Source organism: Vidua macroura, chromosome 28 (assembly GCF_024509145.1).
Source record: "Vidua macroura isolate BioBank_ID:100142 chromosome 28, ASM2450914v1, whole genome shotgun sequence".
NCBI lineage: Eukaryota > Metazoa > Chordata > Aves > Passeriformes > Viduidae > Vidua > Vidua macroura.
Window position 1 is genome coordinate 3,830,541 of NC_071598.1, and position 14,074 is coordinate 3,844,614.

The 14,074-nt window shown below is 62.5% G+C and overlaps 2 protein-coding genes across 8 annotated transcripts; one reads left to right on the plus strand and one right to left on the minus strand.

Annotated features, from left to right (window-relative positions):
* Nucleotides 1–50: 50 nt before the first annotated feature.
* YKT6 (YKT6 v-SNARE homolog) lies at nucleotides 51–8,098 on the minus strand. 4 transcript variants are annotated; one of them, XM_054000528.1, is made up of 8 exons: nucleotides 7,400–8,098; nucleotides 5,778–5,899; nucleotides 3,599–3,681; nucleotides 2,778–2,878; nucleotides 1,890–1,994; nucleotides 1,650–1,715; nucleotides 1,171–1,272; nucleotides 51–798 (listed from the first exon to the last, which is right to left on the minus strand). In XM_054000528.1, exons 1-8 carry the CDS (start codon nucleotides 8,096–8,098, stop codon nucleotides 763–765), a joined length of 1,314 nt encoding a protein of 437 aa, XP_053856503.1. In that variant the 3' UTR covers nucleotides 51–762. The 4 variants fall into 4 exon arrangements, with proteins under 4 accessions (XP_053856503.1, XP_053856505.1, XP_053856504.1 ...); XM_054000530.1 differs by lacking the exon at nucleotides 7,400–8,098 and adding an exon at nucleotides 6,428–6,577; XM_054000529.1 differs by lacking the exon at nucleotides 7,400–8,098 and adding an exon at nucleotides 6,424–6,576.
* Nucleotides 8,062–13,967, plus strand: GCK (glucokinase). 4 transcript variants are annotated; one of them, XM_054000523.1, is made up of 10 exons: nucleotides 8,062–8,141; nucleotides 10,215–10,377; nucleotides 10,498–10,652; nucleotides 10,872–10,991; nucleotides 11,082–11,177; nucleotides 11,511–11,610; nucleotides 12,204–12,387; nucleotides 12,607–12,762; nucleotides 13,374–13,607; nucleotides 13,702–13,967. In XM_054000523.1, the coding sequence occupies exons 1-10, from the start codon at nucleotides 8,097–8,099 to the stop codon at nucleotides 13,844–13,846; spliced, it is 1,398 nt and encodes a 465-aa protein (XP_053856498.1). In that variant the 5' UTR covers nucleotides 8,062–8,096; the 3' UTR covers nucleotides 13,847–13,967. The 4 variants fall into 4 exon arrangements, with proteins under 4 accessions (XP_053856498.1, XP_053856499.1, XP_053856500.1 ...); XM_054000524.1 differs by lacking the exon at nucleotides 11,082–11,177; XM_054000525.1 differs by lacking the exons at nucleotides 8,062–8,141; nucleotides 10,498–10,652 and having other exon boundaries at nucleotides 10,300–10,377.
* Nucleotides 13,968–14,074: the final 107 nt, after the last annotated feature.

Sequence of the window (14,074 nt, forward strand, 5' to 3'; positions counted from 1 at the left end):
CGTGTCTGTATGAAATCCTACCCCAGGACGCCGCAGAGAGGGAACAGGGCTGCAACTGCTAAAGACGACTTTATCCCCCTGGCCGGTGCAGCCAGGGCATGGAAACAACCCGAGGTACAGCCCGAGCCCACTTTTCCCTTCCCGAGGAGGAGGAGGAAGAAGAGGCAGTGAGGGCTGCTGGGCCCTGGCAGGTGCTGAGCCCCCCACCCTGGCTGGTGGGAGCAGGGGAGGGGCTCTGAGGTGCAGGGCAGGCTGGTGAGCTCCCCCCCGCCCCCAGCACCAGGACACAGCTCTGGGCTCCCCAGCGTGGGGAGGAGCTGCCCAGGGAGGCAGAGAGCACCCCCCCACCCAAGAAACCTTTTTCCCTTCTCCCACCCCCCCAGCTCACCCTTAGGACACAAATACATAAAAGCTGCCTGGGATGGCAGCAGGGGGCTCTGCCTGCCCCCTCAGCCCCCCGGACAGCAGTGGGGGGCTCCTCCAGGCTTCCCAGGGAGTGTGAAGGCAGGGGAGTGTGTGGCCGGGGGCCCCCTGGTCCCAGCTGTCCCAGGAACAGCGAGGGGGGGGGGGGGGGCCTTCGGTGCGGACCACCCCCCTGGGTGCCGGCCCAGTGCCAGCCTTGGTGTCCCCTCAAGGTGGACAACAGTCTCATCGGCCCAGGGGGCTGAGGACCCCTGGCCCAGCCCCAGAAACAGCCCTGGGGTGGGTGTGGAGGGGGAGTGAAGGGCTGGTGGTCCGGAGGCGGAGAACCCGGGCTCCATGTCACATGATTTCACAGCAGGAATTCTGCTTTCGGGCCTAAGAAGAGAAGGAAAACCATCCGTAAAGCTCCCTGAGGGTTTGGGGGTCCCAGGGCCACCCACCTGCAGTCCCACACCGCCCCTCTCCTGCCAGAGGACAAAGCACAAAGGTTGTTGACCCGGAGGCTCGTTTCCGTGTGGCCGGAGCTGGTGCCAGGAGCTGGGATGGCCATGGGCCAGGGCAGGGTGCAGGACACCCCCAGTGAGGGGCTGGGGGCTCTGCAGCTGCCGCTGGGGCACCCAGGCTCTCTGCACCCCTCTCCTGGGGGAACAGGGCTGGTCCCTGCCTGGCACGAAGAGCTGTGCCCCCTAAGGATGACGCTGCACCCCTCCCCAGCTCCCTCGAGGAGGGGGTCATCCTCACACCCACCGTTTTGTAGAAGGCTTTGGATTGTGCCCCCAGCACCTCCGATTTGGAGACCAGGTCATCCAGCTTCTCCCCACGCTCCAGGAGTGATTCCATGGTGTTGTGCTGCCAGAGAAAGGTGTGCTGAGCCCCTTCAGCATAGGATGGAGGTGCCACCACCCTCCTGCCACCTTCCTGCAGTCCCCCCAGCCCTGCAGCCCCAAGGGAGATGGGAACTTGGGCAGGAACAGAGAGGAGGTCACCAGGCAGGGAGGAGACTGGCATGTGGAGGAGGGGTCAGAGCCCTGGGGCTAGTGTCCGGCCAGCTGGGAAAAGCCCAAGGAGAAAAAAGGGGGCAAGACAAAAAGAGGAAGAGGAAAGGAAGCTCCCACCTCAGGGAGGTCTCTGGGGAATGGCCTGGGGTGACTCTACCCTGCCCCACAACGTGCCCCAGGGTCCCCACTGGCTTGTGCAGGCACGAGCATCCAGCCCTGCAGCCTCACCAGGATGATTTTGGTCTCGTCCAGCTCTGCCTGCACTCGGGTCATCGGGTCAGCATCACGGGGGTTCTGGGGAGAAACAACATGGAAATGGTGCTGGCACCACCACAGGGACACCAGGGGGTGCACCGGGGTCCCAGCATGTGCCAGTGCTGCCCAGATATCTCCCCTGCCATTTTCAGGGCTGCAGGGAACACAGGAACCCTCTGTCCTGGTGCCCTGCAGGGTCCCGGGGCTCTGTACCTGGTATTTGCTGAGGTATCCATCCAAGGCAGAGTAGCTGATGGTGGCAGGTGACCCTGAAGGCCAGTCCATCTTGCTGACCTGCCTGGAGAACTCATCCAGCACCTGCCAGGTGAGGAAGCAGTAGTTACCACCCAGGAGCCACAGCTGTGGGGCCACAATGGCTGGAAGGGCTTTGCTCATCAAAATCAGAGATCTGGAGATTCTTGGGAAGGGACCTTACAGCTCATCCACAGCCCTGCCATGGTCAGGGACACCTCCCACTGGACCAGGCTGTTCCAAGCCCTGTCCAAACTGGCCTTGAACACTTCCAGGGATGGGGCAGCCACAGCTTCTTTGGGAAATCTGTGTTAGTCCCTACCACCATACAGGGAAGGGCTTCTTCCCCATATCCCATCTAACCCTGCCCTCTGGCAGTGGGAAGCCATTCCCCCTTGTCCCAAGTCCCTCTCCAGCTCTCTTGGAGCCCCTTTAGGTACTGGAAGGGGGTTTGGGGTCTCCCTGGAGCCTTCTCTTCTCCAGGCTTGCCTCCCTGGCTGGAAAACTGCCAGTGGAGAAGGACCTGGAGGTGCTGGTGCCAGGGGCTGGACATGAGCCCAGGTATGCCTAGGTGGCCCCTGGCCTGTAGCAGCCACAGCGTGGCCACAGGTCCAGGGCAGTGACCATCCTCTGTGCTGGCACTGCTAAGGGCCCTTGAGTGTCCACTTCTGGGCCCTTCATGGCAAGATGGACGCCGAGGGGCTGGAGTGTGTCCAGAGACAGGAACGGAGCTGGGGAATGGGCTGAAGCCCCAGGAGGAGACATGAACAGACAGACTTGGCAAAGGCCGAGGTGGCCAGCCCTGAGTGTCCAAAAGCCCGGCGTGTGCCAGGCTGGAGGAGCCCTCACCTTGTCCAGCAAGGTGAAACAAACCCGCTGGGGATATTCGTTGTCTGCAATCACCACTCCAGCCAGCCCGTCACTCCGGACGTACACGTGGCACAGGTAGTCTGCCAAGGAAACTCCTGTCAGAGGGGCAGCAAACGCCCTGAGCCCTCCCCAGCACCCACCCCCCTCCAGCCAGCCCCCACAGCTTCCCCCAAACCACCCTGGATGGTGCCATCAGCACCTGCATTCTTCATTGCTTCCTTAGGAAAGGAGGAAGGGCTCAAAATCTGGGGCTCAGCCAAAGGGCTCACGTGTCCCACAGTGTGGGACACAAAACTGACATCCCATGGTAGGTGGAAGTAAATAAAAACCAGTGGGGGAAGAGCTCAGCCCGATTTTAACTAATAACAAGGCTGGGGTGCCATTAAAGAGGCTCCAGCAGCCAATCCCACAAGTCCTGGGGCTCCAGAGGCACGTGGAGCAGGACAGGGAGGCTGCAATGAGGTGGGAATTTGGGATGTGGAGCCTGGACTTGCATGGCAAAGCTGGCACAGCCACCCTGCAGTGGGGTGGGCTGGGGAGCTGGGGGGGCTGCAACCCCAGAGCTCCAGGGGTCCCAAGGAAGCCAGGGAGAGCGCAGGCACTGGAGCAGACCCCCGAGAACCTCTGCAGGTCCCAAAGAACCTCTGCAGGCCCCTGAGAACCTCTGCAGGTCCCCTGAGAACCTCTGCCACGCTGTGCCGGGCTCACACCCATCCCAGCAGCTCCCACCACCAGCGCTGCCCCCCCAGGCTCTGTTTTGGGGTGACTTTCCCCAGAGTGGGGCCAGGGGAAGCTCTCACCTTGCTCCTTGACGGAGGCCCTGCTGCCCAGCGCCGAGCGCTCCGCAATCAGCTGGCTCGTGAACGTCATGAACTCCTGCACGCTGCGGGGACACGGCGCGGGCTGGGGACATGCTGGGGACCCAGCTGTGCCACAGCCCCCGCTGCACCGGGCCAACAAACCCTCCCCCCACCTGGACCCTGAGCCTCCGAGGAGTGGCAACCCCCAAACGGACACCTCCAGGCTCCAGGGGAGCACCCAGAGCCCTCCAGCTGCAGTGACAGACTGGTGTGTCCTTGGGCTGAACTAGCTTTTTGGGCATTTAGCAGAAAGCAAAAATGCCACTGAACCTGGCTCTGCCTGGCCAGCACCTGGGGACCAGCTGCATCATGGAATCATGGAATGATTTGGGTGTTTGACTCCCCCCAGGCAGCCAGCCACCACTGTGAGTCAAAGCTAAAGAGCATCCTTAAGCCAGACTGGCTCTAATTTGGAACACATTCCTGAGCCCAGGCTCAGGCCTGTCCAACAGCCTCCTCAGCGAGCCCTCGTCACCCCACAGCAAAGGAAAAGAGGCCAAAAATAATGAGCAGCAGTCAAATAAACCTGTTTCCAGAACACCACATCCTGGGCATGCTGGGATCAGCCAATGTGAGGCAACACATTCCCCAATTCAGCTGAAAAATCCCAGGAAGGGATATTTTATCAGGGATCAGGTTACAGAGCTCAAACACCAGGGAGTGGGACAGCTCCTACTTGGGAGGTGCCAAGGAAATGTCCCTGGACACAGACACTGGTGTGGCACAGACTGTGGTTTTCTGACAGTCTCCCGCTGCTGGAAGCAATTCCAGAGGGGAAACTGCCTCTCAGTTTACAACCCTTAGAGAGGTGTGCACTGCTCCCAGCCTGGACACAAGCTCCACGGAGACTCTGCACTGCAGGGAAAGGTCCAGCCCAAGGATTCCTGAGCATCCTGAACACCCTTGCTTCGTCAGAGAGGGAGCACGGACACCTCCCCCCAAGAGGAGGGACCTGCTGCCAGCCCCAGCCCCCCTCCATGACCCCAGGGCTTCATACAGACCACGGAGAAAACATTTAACATCACTGAGTCCAACCATGTGCCAGTTAGATCTTCAAGGACTGCTCCTCCATTGGGAATACTGGTTTTATTTCCCAGTATTCCAGAAGGAACTGGGCACTCAGTACCTCACTCTGCCAAATTCCTTGGCAGGTGTTCAGCAGGCACTGGCACAGCCCAGCCCTGTGCTCCTGCCCAGCAGGTTATCCCAGACCCAGCCCTCAACCCAAACACACCTTGAACATCACACCTGGGCCAAGCATCTCCGGTGAAAAAACCCGGGACAAGCACCAAACCCTGGGAACACGCACAGACCACCCTGCTCCTCCCGAAAACCCAGAGCTCTCCTCAGGCACAGACGCAGCCTGCCGTGGGGGGAGCCCACAGCATGACCACACGGGGCATTTCTGGGGATTTGGGAAAAGAAGAGCTGCAGCTACAGCATGTTCTAGGGCTGGAGCTGGTGCTACTCGCACATCTGGCTGGGAAAGAGCTTTTTTAGACAGTCTTACTTCAGCCTTTCCCCTGGAATTACAGAGCCAAATGTGCCTGAGGCTCCATAAAACCTTGGCAGGGAAAGTTTGGGGTCCCAGAGGAATTTCCTAACTCCCCCACCCTTCGAAGCAACAACAACCTATTCCAGAGCTGTTCCTGCTTCGTTCCACAGCTCCAGGAGGATGTCAGGAGCTGCTGCAGCTCCCCGATCCCCCTGTGCCCGCAGTGGGACACCAGGAGCCTGGACTGGCACCAGGGCTCAGCCAGCTCACCTGAAGGCACTGGGGTAACCTGAGCAGGGTTCTGTGGGCTGGGAAGAGCTGACCCCACTGCCAGGGCATTCCCTGAGCCCACCTGGCTGCACTGTGGAGCCAAGCCTGCCCCGCTCCGGCTGCGGCTCCAGGAGTTTCACTGCACTCCTGAGGCTGATCCCTCACTCTGAGGGCTGCAGCAGGTCCCAGCTCCTCAGGAGAAGCTCTGGGGCTCTTCCCCCTTAGGAAAAGCCTCTCACTGCAGCCCCAGTGGGGCAGAAAACCTCCCAAAAACTTCTGCCTCCCCTCCCCGAGGTCCTACCTGAGCCAGCACACAGGAGCAATCCCCCCAGAGGCTCCAGCACCCGCACCCACCTGGATCTCTGGAAGAAGTTGAAGGTGGACACATCGTAGGCAGCTTTGAGCAAGTGCACTTTGGGGTCACCTTTGTAAAGGACACTTAGGCTGTAGAGCCTCATGGCGGCGGCTCCGTGGGCCTGGGGGAAAGGGGGGCTTGGGGCTGGGGCCACGCAGGGGCCAGGACACCCCCGGGCTACCCCCGAGCCTGGGGCTCCCCCAAACCCTCCTCCCGCCGCAGCCAGCTGGAACCCCCTGCCTGGAGCCCCCTGCCCGGAGCCCCGCCTGACTCCTCATCCTGGCCCGGCCCGGCCGAGCCAGCCCCTGCCCTCAGCTGGCCCAGTAAAACTCAGAACCCAGCCCAGTATAGCCCAGCACTCACCCCAGTATAATCCAGTATAACTCACCCCAGTATAACCCAGTAAGACCCAGCCAAGTATAACCCAGCACCCAGACCAGTATAATCCAGCAAAACCCACCCCAGTATAACCCAGTATAACCCATTAAAACCTAGCCCAGTAAAACCCAGTAAAACCCACCCCAGTATAACCCAGCCCCTCCACCCAGTGTAACGTGGCCACTCCCCAGTACAACCCACTGCAAGCCAGCCCTCGGCCCCCAGTAAGCCCAGCCAGCCCCGCGCGGCCCCGGCCCGCCCCGGTACCGACGCTGCGGTCACGGCTCAGCGCAGGCGGCGGCCGAGCGACGATGGGCGCGACCCGGAAGTGGAACACAGCGGCCGGAAGTGCCGGAGCTGCCACGGGACGCCTCCTGCCCAGCGCACGCGCCAAGATCGCTCCGCCCCCTCAACCTTCTGACCAATCGGCGCCCGCTTCCCCGCTCTCCTGCGTCAGCCGGGCGGCCAATCAGCGCTGCGCTGGCGTCGTGGGGCGGAGCTTGTTCCCCGAGGCGGCCAGCAGGGGGCGCTGTGCCCGGCGGGGGCGCGGGGGCGGGGCCTGTTCTGCTCCGTGGGGCGGGGTCCCGCTGTGGGGCGGGGTCCCGCTGTGGGGCGGGGTCCCGCTGTGGGGCGGGGTCCCGCTGTGGGGAGAGGTCCCGCCGTGGGGCGGGGCCTGTTCGGCGCCGTGGGGCGGGGTCCCGCCGTGGGGCGGGGTCCCGCCGTGGAGCGGGGCCTGTTCGGCTCCGTGGGGCGGGGGTCCCCTGTGCGGGGTCCGGTCCCTGCGGCGTGGTGACCCTCTCTGAGAAGGGGGAGCAGCCTCCCCCGGGTGCTGGGGCCGCCCCGGGAAGTGGGGACCCTTCCATGGGGCGGCTCTGGCCCCTCCATGGTGGGGGGCAGAGGCTGAACCTCCCGAGGGTTTCGGACCCCTCCGCGGTGTGGGGACCCCTCAGGGTGGGCTGCCAGGGCCCTCAGTGGGGTGCTGTGGGGTGACACTGCGTCCCCTTGGCCCTGCTCTGCCACCCCTGTGCCCTCCCCAGAGCCCCCGCGGCCCCCCGGGGGCTGCCACCCCGGCGCCCGTCCGGGCTTCCCGGGGTGTCTGGGTAGAGGCTTCCCCGGAGCAGCACCAGGAGCTTTCGGGGTCCATCCATCCATCCCATTTGCATCTCCACAGTCCCCAGTTTGCGTGACACCAGCTGTGTGACGTGGGGGTTCCGCATCCCCCCTCCTCAAATCCGGCACCCACCCCCGGTCCCGGCGGCGCCCGGTGTGGATCCTCTCCCCTCGCGGAGGCTCGCGGCGCTGCCCCGCCGCCCTCGCCCCTCGGCGGATGTCTGCCGGCCGTGCCGTGCCCGCGGTCGCCATGGGAGCGTGCCGGTTGCCAAGCCGGCCGCTGGAGTGCTTGCCGCCACCATCGAGCCGTTGGCGTGACAACGGGGACACGGGTGACCCGGGGCGTGGTGCTCCGCGGGGAGGGTCCTGGCCGAGCCTGGCCAGCACACCAGGGAGGGTCCTGGCCGAGCGTGGCCAGCACACCGGGGGTCTCCGGAGCCCACCGCGCCGGGCTGGGACCCCCGCCCCGGGGATTGACTGACACGTTAAGGAAGCGAGCGGGAGAGCGTGAGCGGAACCCCACCGGAGCAAAGGATGTGGGGAGACAGGGCTGACCCCACCGGGGCCCCAGGCCCCGCTCCCCGCCCCTCCGCTTGAGGCCCGCGGCTACCGGGACTCCCTCGGTGGGTGCCGCGCTGGGCCGGCCGATGAGATAACGCAGCGAAAGTGGAGCATCCGCGTGTGCAGCGAGGCACGGAGCAGCCCAGCGCCCGCCGGACAGCCTCCAGGACAGGGCAGGGGCTCCCCCAGGCCAGGCACCACGGTGGGGACACAGGGGCTGAGGGGGGCACGGCTTGGCCCGCAGCCCACCCCACCCCGCACCTGCCCCCATGCTGGATCACCGAGCCAGGATGGAGAGCAGTAGGAAGGAGAAGGTGAGGCTGCTGCAGGGCAATGGTGGGGGGCCGGGGGGGGAGGCCCAGTGGGTGTGGGGAAGAGTGCAGACCCTCACTGAGGTTCCAGCCTTCCTTGGCGTGGGTGGCCAGGTGCCCCCAGCACCTCCCAAGGTTCCAGCAGAGACAGCCCAGAGGATGGCTGGTGGTGAGGACAGCAGCTCCTGGGCAGCCCAGGGGCAGCCCTGGGGGTCCCCATCCCTGAGGTCACCCCCCAGCACAGCACAGGCCCTACAGCACTGAGGGCTCTGATGGAGTTGGGAGCATTTGTGGGACATTCTGCATCCCAACATTGCCCTGGGCATCTTGCAGCCACCCAGGATGAGATGGGGCCTGTCACCTCCTTCAGATGGCTGTCACCGTTGTCACTGAGGCACCCAGCAGGATGGCACAGGGCTCATCCCCAGCCAAAACCCAGCTCTTTGTCGGAAGCATCCTCTCCCAGATGGATTGAGCTCATGGGGTCATGGCAGCATCCCCTGCTGCCAACTGGGACGCCAAGGGGACACCGAGGGGACACTGAGGGGACTCATCACATGCTGGACCAGCAGAGATGGGTGTCACTGGCCACTGCAGCCAGCAGCCACATGGTTCCCAGCTCCATGCCTTTTGTGGGATGCATTGGAGCACACCATTTCCATGGGAAGCTGAGAGCCAGATAACATCATGTGGGAAGACCCAAATCCTGCCAGGGAAGGGCCAAACCCATTCTTTTCAAGGCGTGTGAAGAGACGAGTAGGGACGTGTGGTGTTGAGGTGGAAAAAACACTGGAGAAATAAAATTTGGACTCCTGGGTGCCAGCCTTGGGATGGGGACCCTCCGGCCGTGGCAGATCTGGGGTTCCCATGCCAAGTGGTGCCATGGGATGGATTAGCACTGAATACCTTCAGCCAACAACCCAGGAGAGATGATCAGATCCAGCTCCATGCTTTCCTGGCAGGATTTTTCCAATTGCTCTGGGCCAAACACCCTCAGGATCAGGGCAAACCTCACCACAATGCTGCCCTGGGTGCCCAGCCCCATTCCGGGGCTGTCCGTGCTGCACTGGGGGCCTGGTGATGTGCCAGGATGGAGGGCAGCTGGACTGAGCCACGGCAAGGCGTGCCGCCAGGGTTGGGATGCTCCAAACCACACCCCAAACGATTTCCTGACCCCCCTACCCCAAAACCTGCCACGAAACCGCAGCCGACTCGAGGCAAACATCTGTGTACCGGGAGGAGCACTGGAGCCTAGCCGGAGGCCGGTGACTAATGAGCCCTAATGCTGCCTGCTGCAGCTCCATCTGACAGCCGGGGCACCTGGCCCCAGCCCTGCCGCCTAATGGAGGCTGCGCCGAGCCCGGGGTTGCTACGGAAAGGATAAACACGGATCCTGCTTGCCAGGTGCTTCCCTGGAGTGGGCCCTGCGGCTCTCCCTGGCAGCGAGACGAGGCAGCAATCCCCAAGAATATTCCTGCCTGCCTGCCCTCTGCCCTGTGTTAGCCGCACATTTGATGGGTGAAAAATGGTACCCACAGTTCCCGGTGGGATGCAGGGAGAGGGATGCTCCCAGGGGAACAAGGAAGACACACCAGCATCTTCATCGTGAAAAAATCCCATATCCTTGGTGGGAGATGCTGTGCTTCTCAATGGCACGGCCAGAAGCACTCCTTGCTGGGAATGACTTTGGGATTCATCAGGATGGGATGTCCCAGGTTGCTGCTGGAATGGTGCCGGCTTCTACACAGCCATCCAAAAAATTCAGCTGGGTGACAGGGATGGCAGAAGCCCAGTGCCAGCCCTGGTCCCCAGGGACACCAGAGCTGAGCGTGGCGTCCTGCAGGCAGCACCAGAAGGGGGCTCGGTGCCCTGTGAGGGTCCTGTGGGTTCCCTGGTGTCCCTGTTCAGTGGGAGGAGAATAGCAGAGTGATAGGATAAGTCATTTCAGGGTGGCCACATGCCAATGGGGAAAACAGGGCTGGGGGAAGGGAAACTTGAAGTTTCCTGAACTTCTTGCAGTTCAGGCCCCTTGCATCCCAAATCCCTGGCCCCTGGCTGATGCTGTGCTGTGTGCAGGTGGAGCAGATCCTGTCGGAGTTCCGTCTGAAGGAGGAGGACCTGAAGAAGGTGATGTACCGGATGCAGAAGGAGATGGACCGAGGGCTCAAGCTGGAGACACATGAGGAAGCCTCTGTCAAAATGCTGCCCACCTATGTGCGCTCCACCCCTGAGGGCTCTGGTACGGCATCACTCCCAGTCCCTTGTGTGTCACCCCTTCCTCACAGCCCAGCAAGCTCCATGTGGAAGGCTGAGCCTGCCAAGAGCCCATCACCTTCTCGCCCTCTCCCTGGCTTTGCAGAGGTGGGAGATTTCCTGTCACTGGACCTGGGCGGCACCAATTTCCGTGTGATGCTGGTGAAGGTGGGCGAGGGGGAGGAGGGGCAGTGGAAGGTGAAGACGAAGCACCAGATGTATTCCATCCCGGAGGATGCCATGACTGGGACGGCTGAGATGGTCAGTGGAGCACACAGGGAGGGCATCCCATCCCTTCCCTTCCCAGTCCCTTTCATTGTGCGTGTTTCAGTGGGAACGCTTGAGGGGACACACCCGTCCAGCCAGCAGAAGCTGGGGGTGTCCAAGCCTGGGGAACCCATAGTGGGGGACAGCATTTGTCCAAGGGTACTGGGAGGGTGGGGACATCCCTTGGGAAAGGCTGGACCTCCTGTCTTCCAGCTCTTTGACTACATCTCCGAGTGCATCTCTGATTTCCTGGACAAGCACCAGATGAAGCACAAAAAGCTGCCCCTGGGCTTCACCTTCTCCTTCCCTGTGCGGCATGAGGACATCGACAAGGTGAGGAGGTGTCCGGGCAGCACGAGGGTTTAGGGATCCCCAAGCCTCACCTACACCCACAGCCCCATTTCGGTCTGACCCCCATTCCAGGGCATCCTCCTGAACTGGACCAAGGGCTTCAAAGCCTCTGGCGCAGAAGGGAACAACGTGGTGGGGCTGCTGAGGGATGCCATCAAACGGCGAGGGGTGAGAGGATCAGACCGTGCCGGTGCCGCCACGGCGTGGACACCCTGGCACCCTGGGCTGTCCCTGCCAGGGGCTCACTGCGGCCTGGCTGTGCCTGCAGCAGGGCCACTGGAGCCCGGTGTGTCCCCAGGAAGGGACCACTGGAGCGCAGCTGTCCCCACAGTGGGGCTGCTGGAGCCAAGTGTGTCTCTGGGCAGGGCTGTTCCGTGTCTGTGCGCACATGTGTGCATGACACGTGCCCAGGTCCCCACCCTTGGGGACTGTCCACCCCAAACCTGCCTGGTGTGGGACAGCCTGACCCCCCCATGAGCCCACAATGGTCCCTGTCCCCAGGACTTCGAGATGGACGTGGTGGCAATGGTGAATGACACGGTGGCCACGATGATCTCCTGCTACTACGAAGATCACCGGTGTGAGGTTGGGATGATTGTGGGTAAGATGCCCCTTCTACAGGGACACGTGGCTGCACAGGGAACGGTCTCATGGGCCTGCTCCCCTGCTGCCCATCCCCCGTCCTTTTGGGAAGACACTCCAATGACAGAGGGGTGGCAGTGGCACTCTGCTGAGGTGTCTGGTGGTTGGGACACCTGATGGCATTGCCTGGCCCCAGCATGGTTGGGGCACTTTGGGAGTAGAAAGGGGGAGGTCATCATAACAGGGCTGCCCTGCCCTCAGGCTGTTGGTGGCTCTGGCCTGTGTTAGTCCCTACCACCCTCACAGGGAAGGATTTCTTCCCGGTATCCAATCTAAATCTCCCCTCTTTTAGTCTAAAACCCTTTCCCCATGTCCTGGAGCCACCCTTGAAGTAGTTGTATACCATGGTGCCAGTCACCACGTTGGGGAACATCCCTTGGGCTCCATATGGGTCCCAACCCCTGCCCCAGCACATCTGGACCCCCTCCAGTCCTTCCCCATTGCTCCACAACACTACCCCAGTTTTATCCCAGTCGGGAGGGGAGGGCTGTGGTGGGGGGGGTGTCACTGCTGTCCCCCTCGCCGCCCAGAGCCATCCCCAGTTCCCGGCAGGGACGGGCTGTAACGCCTGCTACATGGAGGAGATGCACAACGTGGAGCTGGTGGAGGGCGACGAGGGGCGGATGTGCGTGAACACGGAGTGGGGGGCCTTTGGTGCCTCCGGGGAGCTGGACGAGTTCCTCCTGGAGTACGACCGCGTGGTGGACGAGACCTCACTTAACCCCGGTCAGCAACTGTAAGGAATAGGAGAGATCCAGTTCCTCTGGGCGTCCCCCCCCCGGTCCCCTGTGCCACGCTGGGCTCAGCCCCAGCACGGGCATCCTTTGCCCTGGGCTATGCCCATGCACAGGAACACATCCAGCAAGGAGGAGGGGAAGGAAAGAGGGAGTGCTGTGGGAGGTGACCCTTCAAATCCCAGCTCTGATGCCGCCCCCTGGCCTATGCCCCCCCGCAGGTACGAGAAGATCATTGGGGGGAAGTACATGGGGGAGATCGTGCGGCTGGTGCTGCTGAAGCTGGTGGATGAGAACCTGCTCTTCAATGGGGAGGCCTCTGAGAAGCTCAAGACTCGCGGGACCTTTGAGACCCGCTTCATGTCCCAGATTGAGAGGTACGAGGCTGGGGGTGGCACCCCCAAACCTGCCTGCAGGATGCATCGCACTGGGAGGTCTGTGCTCTCACTCCACACTGGTACAGGCATACTGAGGAGTCTGTGCTCCTGCTCTGCACTGGGCTGTCCCACAGGGGGATCCCCCTGTTCCATCATCCCACACCAGTCTGCTTTGACTGCCTCATTTTGGGGTCCTTTATCCTGTTAGCCCACACCAGTCTACTCTGACTGTCCATCTTGGAGTCCCTGTGTTGTGCCACCCAAACCGCAGTGTCCCCTGTCATGGGCCCATCATGATCCCATCACTCTGTACCTGCCTGCTCTGTCCAATATTGGGGTCCCCATGTCCCATCACCCCACATTAGGGGGACCCACTTCTAGGTCCCTCTGTCCCATCACCCCACATCAGCCCTATATTGGGGTCCTCCATGCCATCACTCCACATCAACCTGCTCTGACTGACCCAGCTGGGGTTCCCCATCCTGGGACCCCATACAGCTGTCCTGTGTGAGGATCCCCCATCCCATCACTCCCCCATCCATCTCCAGCTGCCTCACGCAGGGTCCCCACCCTTCAGCCCTTGCTGAGCCCCTTTTCTCCCCCCACCCCAGTGATTCTGATGACCGCAAGCAGATCTACAACATCCTGTCGGCCTTTGAGCTGCTGCCGTCACGGACAGACTGTGAGATCGTGCGCCAGGTGTGCGAGAGCGTGTCCACCCGGGCTGCCCAGATGTGCTCAGCCGGGCTGGCTGGTGTCATCAACCGCATGCGGGAGAGCCGCAGCCAGGACACCCTCAAGATCACAGTCGGCGTCGACGGCTCCGTCTACAAGCTCCATCCCAGGTGGGGATCCCCAGGCCCCAGTGACAGCCCTATCCTCTCCCTTCATCCCCCAAACCTTGACTCCATTTGTGACCCCCTGTTTCCCACTCCCCAGCTTCAAGGACCACTTCCACGCCACGGTGCGGCAGCTGACGCCCGGCTGCGACATCACCTTCATCCAGTCGGAGGAAGGCAGTGGGCGTGGGGCCGCCCTCATCTCAGCCGTGGCCTGCAAGATGGCCTGCATGATGGGGCAGTGAGCTGGACTCAGAGGGGGGAAGGCAGGGGCCGGTGGTCCTGCTCGGAGCGCTGTGGGAGCAGACACGGACGCGTCAAGGAGGCGGCTCCGGCCCCCCAATAAACGGGGTGTGTGTGGACTTCTCTGGGGCCGCTTGGGCCAGTCATCCTCTCCCCCCGTGCTGGTAGAGAGACCCCCATGGGGCTGCCCCACATGTATGGGGTGGCCAAGGAGCTTCCTGTGCCCTTAC